Source organism: Pinus tabuliformis, chromosome 6, assembly GCF_031772625.1.
Source record: "Pinus tabuliformis cultivar Carrire ecotype Pingquan chromosome 6, CPIR1, whole genome shotgun sequence".
Taxonomy (NCBI): domain Eukaryota; kingdom Viridiplantae; phylum Streptophyta; class Pinopsida; order Pinales; family Pinaceae; genus Pinus; species Pinus tabuliformis.
In genome coordinates this window covers 1,574,862,870-1,574,872,573 of record NC_142292.1, presented here as the reverse complement: position 1 = coordinate 1,574,872,573, position 9,704 = coordinate 1,574,862,870, and the positions used below count along the sequence as shown (strand labels likewise).

At 35.6% G+C, this 9,704-nt stretch overlaps 1 protein-coding gene across 1 annotated transcript; it reads right to left on the bottom strand.

Annotated features, from left to right (window-relative positions):
- Positions 1-1,766: 1,766 nt before the first annotated feature.
- LOC149264808 (lysine histidine transporter 2-like) lies at positions 1,767-5,750 on the bottom strand. Its single transcript, XM_089400910.1, has 6 exons — positions 5,581-5,750; positions 4,789-5,172; positions 3,884-4,277; positions 3,553-3,658; positions 2,909-2,977; positions 1,767-1,906 (listed from the first exon to the last, which is right to left on the bottom strand). The coding sequence occupies exons 1-6, from the start codon at positions 5,631-5,633 to the stop codon at positions 1,767-1,769; spliced, it is 1,146 nt and encodes a 381-aa protein (XP_089257036.1). The 5' UTR covers positions 5,634-5,750.
- Between the last annotated feature and the right edge of the window lie 3,954 nt (positions 5,751-9,704).

Below are 9,704 nucleotides of genomic sequence, written 5' to 3'. Positions count from 1 at the left end.
GTCTGGATTGGGATATTGAATTCTCCTAGGATTTCGCTATTGCCGGAAGTTGCATGTTGCCGTACGTTGTTGGCTAGTATAAGTTGTTAGAAGGGGTCGAAGATCTGGGAGGTTGACTTGGTGTGGAGGGAAAGTCCGGTCTTGGTCTAGGGTAAAGAGTCTCAAAGAATACTATTGAAAGGAAGAATTATCTCTATTGGGTTTTCCCCTCGAGGGGGTTTTTCCCTAGCATGTGCCTATATCTTGTTTCTCCTATTTCGTGACCTTCATACACACATAACATGGTAATTTCTTTATGAAAAATAAGATAATAAAGGAGTAAAAGAAGTCAACTCACTCACAAGAAATTACAAGAAAGGAGAATCAAGCCCTAATATAATTATTTTGATTTTCCATCACCTCCAACATACACAATGAAAAGAAAAAATATTATTTTGACACTCATAATCTTTTAAGTTGACAAGCAACTAAAGCTGAAAAGAGACCATTTCTTTTTTATCATCAAATTTGTTACACTAGCTAAGAGTATTTGGAGCCAAGCCCTGATTACCATAAATACTTATTACCTAACACGAGCTTTGTTCCTATTACAACTTGATACCATTGTCTTTATGTTTATGCTCATCACGATATTACTTTTTTGTCTCACTATTATATGGTTTTTGGTTTATCCCCTGAACATATGTGTATTTATGGAAGTTCGTCGGCTGGAAATTGTATACAATTCATGATTTATGTCCATAGTTTTGATTATATTGTTAGTTAAGGAAAGGTTTTTAATGGCTGTACTAGGGTTTGAAGTTAGCTACAATGAGGTTCACATTGTGACTACATGTTTTCCCTTATCATGGCTTAAATGTTTTCTTCCTTTATTTTTTCTACTAATGGAATTGATGTGCCTCTAAGGTTAATCACTCCCTTATCCTCCAAGAAACATCATGTTCTTTGCTTAAACATGTTCCTCTAATGAATGATAAATAAGTCACCTATGCAATGAAGATCATACAAGTCTTAATGGATCTATTCCCTACTTCCTCTCCAAAGATTTCAATCTCGTTCAAATTTGTTTAATCTCACCAAATTCATACCCCCAATAAATCTCATAATTATCCACTTGGTGGGTTGATGAAAAACTTTCTCTCCTTATTGGTTTACTCAAATGTAAGTGTAAGAATTCTGCATCAAACAAGTACCCACTCTAAATTTGAGTACACCTACTTCATAAAATTGTAAATATATGAAACAATTTCTTCCATGTATTTTCAATTCCTTTTGGTATGCTTCATATTAAATCATAATTAAATCATGCATGGAAGAGGTCCCTACACTTGAGATTTGAATAAACATATAAGGAAATTAAAAAAATACAATTAAAAAATAAATAATTTTCTTTCATTTTTTTTAAAATTCATCTCATTTTTTATTTTAACTCATATTTTTATTCTCCATATAACATGTATTTTAGAAATTTTTATACCTCAAATATCCTTGATATAGATTAAGACTTCCAATAACAATCTTCAAACACCAATATACCCTTAATTACACTTTTTAAATTCATCTCATTTTTTATTTTAAATCTTATTTTTATTCCCGTGTAACATCTATTTCAAAACTCAAAATTTACACATTTAAATTCACGTTACTTTTTATATTAACTCTTATTTTTATTCTCCTTGTAACTTCTAGAAGCCAAAATTTCCTTGATATAGATTAAAACTTCCCATAACAAGCCTCAAACACCAATCTACCCTTAATTACACCATTTAGAAAGACAGTCTAAAAGCGAGGCAGCTATAACACTCTTTAGAAAAAGTGAAGAGCTGTAACAGTGTCCTCTTGGCTTTCACATCACACTCTTTAGAAAATGTGAAGAGCTGTAACAGTGTCCTCTTGGCTTTCACATCTGCATAATGCAAATACGCTATCCTTCACATTCATACTACGTGCAAGATCTCATAACCGTTATACAATCTATTTTACTTCAATTTTTTTGTGACATACGTTAGATTTGGGCCAACAGCTTGTGATCTCTGCAGATACTTTTAAGCAAGTTGTGTTATAATAAAATTTGATCTTGTAAAGAAGTCTTCTTTCAAGCGAGCAGAACTTCACTCATCTGATTCTACGATAATACAAAGCACAAGAAGACAAGAAGACCCAGCCAAGGTTGGGCTAATCAAGATAATCTTACAAGGAGAGCCAAGAAAAAGAAACCAAAGGGTGGACGAATACTGATAATCTTACAAGATAATGTTGGACAACTGTCCCAAAATAACACATGATATATTTTCTCTGCTACTGCGCATTAATTGCTATAAGCAGTGTTATCTTTCTACGAATTTGTATGTCTTTGAGGTTTTAATGATATTGTATAAACCGCCAATAGGTGACAAAGCAGTGTCATGTTTCTACTTAAGAGTGGAACTTTTATGTCTTTGCGGTTTTAATGATATTGTATAAACCGCCAATAGATGCCTCACACATGAGTAGAACCCCCAACATGATGCATATCTGCTTAAAAAGTTATGAGTAGAACTTGTATGTCTTTGCGGTCATAATGATATTGTATAAACCGCCAATAGATGCCACACACATGAGTAGAACCCCCAATATGATGCATATCTGCATAAAAAGTTAAGTTATTAGAAGTACGTATATGCGCTTCGGATTGTTATTTCATATTTCTGCGCATTCTAGAGAAGTGAATAATATTTATTTGCATTATACATATAAACAATTTTCATGAATTCTTATTCCCTTTTCTTCTTTTCTTAATGATTTTTTCGTGAGTGTTCTCGGATATCTTTTATATTGCTCCCTTTCTCTTTTATGACCATTGGAAAGTTTATTCGAACACAGCACAGAGTAATGCCTTAAACCAAGCTTCAGAATCTAGAATACTAACCCAATTGGTTATCCACGACCAGCTGAATCTTTTCGGTTTGTATATTGCCAGCCACATGGTGCAAGGAAGCTGCAATGGGGAAATGCATATAAAACGTTAATTATATGAGAGATTGGCCACAAGAATGCATCTTCATTATTAAATATATATATATATATATATATATATATATATATATATATATGATTCGCCACAAGAATGCATCTTCATTATTACAGAGTCAAGAATGACTCAAGCAAGGTTTGTATATTGCGAGCCACATGGTGCAAGGAAGCTGCATCTTCATTATTAAATAAATATATATATATATATATATGATTGGCGACAAGAATGCATCTTCATTATTACCTTCATTATTACAGAGTAAAGAATGAGTCAAGCAAGGTCAATAAACTAAACCTGATGAAAGTCTTGTCTTCATTCTTATGGAGTACTTACAAAGTAAGTTGTTGGAGAAAAAGCAAATCCTCCAAAGAACCCAAGCAGACTCCCAAAGAAAGGAAATGATATGCCAACGAAGCAAGTTAGAGCTGGTATTAAGAAAGAGTGAGTTAGAACAATATTTCATTCAGAGAAAGTAATTTAAATGGTTTGTGAGAATGCAAAGTTTCTGCTTATTTTTCAAAAAGACCGATTCCACTTACCGACGTAGGTTGAGCGAGAAACCAAACGAAGCGGAAGTCCTGGAGTAAAGTGAAGTTTCTTGACCAGCACTGTTTCCATCATATCAAATACTGGCATAGCAAAAATCTACGAGAAACACTAAACAATTTCAGAACCTCAATAAGTTACATTGATATTTACGAAGCTGTGCCTCGAAATGAAAAATTGACGTAGATGGTTCTTGGCACCCACTTAAATTCATTAATTCAAGCAAAAAGATTTCTGGAACTGCGAGAAAAATGCATTTTTGTACTATGTTATAATCCAATAATGTGAGCCAATTACTCTAAACAGCAAAATATGAGAGTATACCTGATAGCCTCCAATCATATGGACTGCCACCATCATATTGGCCATTGCAATAAGCCATGTGGGCGTTCGAAGTGTAAGAAGAATATCGTCCTCAACGGAATTTCCGAAAGTCCAATATCCCACTATTGCAACTGGAAAAAAACAGAGAGCAACTATAATATATGCAAAAACAACTCCTCGCCACATAGGGATCTTGGATGGCATCCCTGGTTTCGAAGGAATAGTAGCTTGGATCTCTAAGACTACATTATGTCCTGCATAAGCAAAGGCAACGTCTCCCAAGGCATTGAACACATTAAAGACAACATTCTTAGTTGATGTGTTTGGAATACCGTAATCCACATCTGGCGATCGTCCTTTATGAGCAGAGGCTACCCAAGCAATTGTAGAGTAGCTGAGCAGTCCAATCGGAGTAAAATCAGTGTGTCTCCACAGAGAACACAAACATACTTTCTTATATTAATTTTTCATAGTTGCCGAGAGAAAGGAGAAGAAATGTCACTAGTTACGTGAAATTCAACTCTTTAGCCAAATAAAAATAATGTGTTGGGAAAAAGTTGATGCATTTAATTAATGATGGAAAGGCAGGGGAGGAAAGCACATGCATTTCAATGACCTAACGCAAAATATATAAGAAACCCACTTACTAAATATAAAATTCCAACTAAATCATATTTAACAAACTCACTCTAATATTACACTAGACTTACATCAGCTTATCTCTCCATGCACTGTAATATTGAACTCCACTTACCACAACTTATCTCTCTATTTATGGCATGGAGTAATTTACTATTTCCAACAATTAAAGCAGAAAACCAGTGTGCAAACGCAACCAATAATTTCCAGACACTCAAATTACAACGGCAGCATTTACTTCTAGCAACGACTTCTCAAAAGCATACCTTAGAGACATGACCGCGGCAGCCAGCGAAATTCCAGTAATTGAATTGAAATTGGGCAGTTGTGCTAGCACAAAATGGACTGAACCAAAAATAGCGATGAAGTATGACTCCCTTATTTGTTTACAGCTTGGACAAACAATATCATGAAACTTCTTCAATGATTTTCCCCCAGCAACCATGTAGACTATATCAACACCAACTTCAACAATCAATTGCTGTGGAACAACAATCCATAAACCAAGTTTTTCACCAAAAGCTTCCTGCCCCAACTCATGATACCGATCAAAACGTTTTCCTGGAATCATCTCATGCATTTCAACCATCTGCCAAAGTGTATATAGGGTAATTACCCATGATAGGATAAGCACTACAACACCCGGGCCCCTGCAAAAACCATCGAGACTGTTCAGAAATGTAGTGAGATAATCCTGATGAATGATGTGTATTCAAATTTGATTAATATTTCTATCACAAAAACATAAAATCTAGCATAAAGTACGATAAACATGCTAGCATTTTGAAAGCAGACTGTTCAGAAATGTAGTGAGACAATCCTCATGAATGATGTGTATTAAAATTTGACTAAATATTTCTATCACAATAACATGAAATCTAGCATGAAGTACAATAAACATGCTAGCATTTTGATAGCTCTCATGAAAACATAAATGGAAGCTGCCACCTACAGAGTCAGTCCATGGCAATGACTAAAATGTGTGAGAAAGAGATGCATATAGTGTGTCATCACTGTACGGTTCCAGAAAACTTTATAGTAAAAGTTAATGAATTTACCATCCTAAGCTTGCCATCGCAGAGGGCAAGCTGAGGACTCCGGCCCCCACCATGGCAGTGACATTGTGGAATGTTGAGTACCACCACTTGGCATGACGAGATGATGTAATTGGCAGCCAATCCTCCTCAGATTTTCCAGTTGTTTTAGTCCCTCTGGTGCCTTTTGCATGTTCCTGCGAGAAGTACTACAACCATCTTCAAAACTTAACAAATAAAAAGCATGGAAGACAGGCTTCAGATTTCTGCACTTCAGTTAGCACTTACAAGAAAACCAAAAAAAATTCCATTGTCCGAGAGAAGAGGATAAGTTCTCTAATTAAAGATTAGAAAATATTAAAGTGTTCTAGGATAAGTTCTCTAATTAAAGATTAGAAAATATTAAAGTGTTCTATGGTTCGAATAAGTAGATGAGTTCTGAAGTTATCAAGGAATTTTAGATGATAAACTTATCTTTGGAAGACGAAATTGCAACGGTTAAATTAGTGTTACATAAAAATTTGAATTAAATAAACCGGCTAAATTCTTGTGATATAAAAGCGCACTTTATTAAACGTGTAGGACGATTTCTTATTTTTTCTGTCATCTGCATTATAAAATATCAGAATTTAGATAGATTCAGAACTCTGCCCATTTTAATTCAAATTACAAACTTACGATGGGAACGACGTTTAATTTATTATCATAAAGATACGTCCGTTTCCTTTTCTATTAATTAGAGCATGAGTAAATTTGACTGGATCATAGAAATAGAAAAAATTTACTAGGGGCTCTTTTGATATCAAGTTTTATTAATTTGTAATTTTGTCGAAGGTAATTTGTAATTTTGTCAAGATATGATGTGATATTTTTATAGTTTGAGTGGTTTAATGGTTAACCTCATGTGTTTTATTTTAAAAAGTAATAGGTTTAAAACCAGATAGATAGAATATATATGTCTTAAAGTGGTTTAGATATCAAGTTTCAGCCACCCATAGTTTTGTCACGATATGATGTAACATCTTTGCAGCTTGAGTGGGTCTAATGGTTAATAGCACATGTTTACTTTTATGTTTCCTTCTAAGAGGTCACAGGTTCAAAACCAGAGGGGTAGAGTATGTATGCCTTAGTAGACTTAGTAGTCAGATGTGACATCTTTATAGCTTGAGCAGACCTAATGGTTAAGAGCATGTGTTTCCTTCTAAGATGTTACAGGCTCAAAATCAGAGGGGTAGAGTATGTATGCATTCTTAGACTTAGTAGTCAAATCACCTAATGAATCCCTTGTCCCATAAACAAAGGGTCTCATAGACTTAGCAGTCAAATGGCCTAATAAATCTCTTGTCCCATAAAAAAAGAGTCTCATACATCAATTTGGTATCTCCTACAACCATCTCCAATTAAATAAGATATAAACAAAGCTTTTGAATTGCAAGTATTTGCTTTTCTGACAGGGACAGAACACCATATGGGGAATGAGTTGTCCCAAAACATTTGGCTATTCATGAAGCCTCAACCAGGCAGAGTGAAGTGGATTTTTCCCCAGTTAATCAGCAACCACAGTCACACACTCGACGATAATTATGCGCCCAAACTCCACCATAGCGGTTGCCTGCCAAATAAAGATCAACACTTGCAAAATAAATAAATATAAATCGTCAACACAAAGTATTAGGGTCTTCAACGCAGGTCTTCACGCTGCATAGGTTCTCATGCATATGCATGCAACAAGTTTGACACGGCCACATGCTCCAACGGTCCACGACATCATGAACTGCTGAAGAATTCACGCCAACGTCCTCCACAAGTCCAACTCCCAAATACTTTGATGCGCAAAGACTTGGCCCACAGTTATCTGCAGTCAAAATTCCACGATTCAATCTTTTTTTATTTCTAGCGATCGAATGCAGGGCCTTCAGCAGTTGCACGTCTTAATACCCAGCGTTATAAGCCACAAATCTGTGTGATGCTCCAATCTCACACATTGTTGCACACAATATTCACACGTCAAATCTATAGGTAGTGATGTTTGAATTTTTCTTTTTCAAATATGGCACACAATGATAAAGAAATAAAAACTAGATTTCTTGATATTCACTGTCCAAGTGTAGAACTTCGAAAATGACAAGAGAGCATGGATTCATATTACTGCTGAAGTAAACTCACTTGCACATAAAATTTAGTAATATCAGTCTTTAGTAAGTAACCACATCATTTGAGCATGTAGAGGAACCTGACCTCTTTTAGAAGTACGAAAGGGTCTTCAAAATGAGAGCAAATATACACCAGTAGTTAGGACGCCTTCCAGCAGAGACCATCAAATGGCAAACTGCCGTCAATGAGTGTTTGCAACCATCATTCACCATATTTGCAAGACTTCTCCGTTAACTAGTGATCAGGCTCACTCCAGTTCGACTATCAATCCCTTAAGCTCATGTTCAACTCTGGTTGAGATCAGCGACTCACCAGCAGATAATTCCCTTCACTTTTGCGCTTCAATTCTGCAGTGGATTCACACTTCACACCATGTTGATTCACTGAGTATTGATTCTGATGCAGCTACGCTATGAAAACCATCCAAAGTGATGAATAATCACTGCACCTACTGTGTAGAACACTTGAGTCACAAATTGGAATTGTCCTTCCCTGCGCATGGCGTTGGAGCAAATAATTCCTGTTTAGATGCGAGCCACTATGAATACCGGCCACGTGAGATCTGGTCTGCGACTTAGGAATTCTCAACCTCCCATTCTGTGCACTCAAACGTCCGGATCGATTTAATTCCTGATATTTATTATGCTTGGTCCACACAAAGAAATTAACTTGAGCGATTATCGCACTTCACAACGCTATGAAATTTATTTTACGAGGGCATTCATGGTCGCCTAGTTAACGCAATGCGCAGTGCTATCAGGAAATAAAAAAGAAGTGTGGGTTTGATATTCAGATGGGTTGTTAACTTGCACAAACCCTCGCTTCACAGTTTATTGATGTGTCTTCCTCTCGAAGAAATCTCAGCTGCAGTTCATTCTCCAAGATCAAAAAATGACAAGTTAACCAATTCTCTCATCAACCTTGCTCTGAGACCACATGAAGAAAACTAATAAACAAATAATAACACACAATCATAAAATAAATATCAGACACAGAAAAACTTGACACGAGGGAAAAGGCATGAGAGACTTTCCTGTAGTCTTTCATTCTCATGAATTTCATTTTTATTATTAAAATAATGTTTTCATTATTAAAATAATGTTTATGATACATATAAATACACGAAGAAGTTGTTTCAAGATAGTACATCTATCTTGAACAAACTTGGTTAAGAAATATCTCAACAACACACTAATCTAGGAGCCTAATTAGTTGGAGAGAATCTCTCAATGAACTAATCCTAAACTGACTCTCAACGATAGGAACAAACTCAATCTAGAAAGATAGGATTAAATCGTAACTTTATGATTTTAATTAATTTAATTATTTGGACTTAAAATTGTTTTTAATGTGAGAGTAAGGCTAACAGTTTAACAACTATAATTTGAATTTACAAAAATTCTTGTCGAATTTTCTCTAAATATAACAGGAATTTCCATAACTTTCCTTACAATTCCTGTAATTAGTTAGAGTACAGCATTTTGTAATGCACCTAAATAATTGATATCAACTGCATTAACTAGACTGTTTAACTTAAAATTAATAAATATTTATTATGTTACTCATAGTAATCACGTTGACGTATTAATGTATACTACAATGAAACTTTATAATAAGTGAGTACTAAAATCATTTTGCTGCGGTTTGACCTCCGCTGGCACTAGGGCTCCCTGGCCCGAGACAATACATCAGCAAATTTTAATAAAACACTGACCCGCCAAAATTAAGAGCGCCAAAATTAGGAGCGCACCTCCCGGACCACCAAGCATCCAGAAACCTTTTCTGTCCGAGTCCAATGGCAGAGTGCGCAAAGTGGTTGCCTCATCCAGCCTAGATTACCTATTTTCCATATACATGCCATGATCGTTGGCTACTTGCTCGACACGTGTCAGCGCTGGCTCCCCAACATTTAATGCTCCACATCATTCTTGTCACGTTCGATTCTTCCCTGTGGAGTCAGATACCCATTGGTCGAAGATTGAGGCTGACGTGTA

What these genes read in the sequence shown, in the direction of transcription:
- LOC149264808 (XM_089400910.1), bottom strand. Translation starts at nt 5,633, where the DNA reads ATGGTGGGGGCCGGAGTCCTCAGCTTGCCCTCTGCGATGGCAAGCTTA. An exon ending in GCCGCGGTCATGTCTCTAAG is followed by an intron (nt 4,278 to 4,788) that starts GTATGCTTTTGA and finishes TGGACTGCTCAG; the next exon opens with CTACTCTACAATTGCTTGGG. An exon ending in TTCTCGCTCAACCTACGTCG is followed by an intron (nt 2,978 to 3,552) that starts GTAAGTGGAATC and finishes TCCCCATTGCAG; the next exon opens with CTTCCTTGCACCATGTGGCT.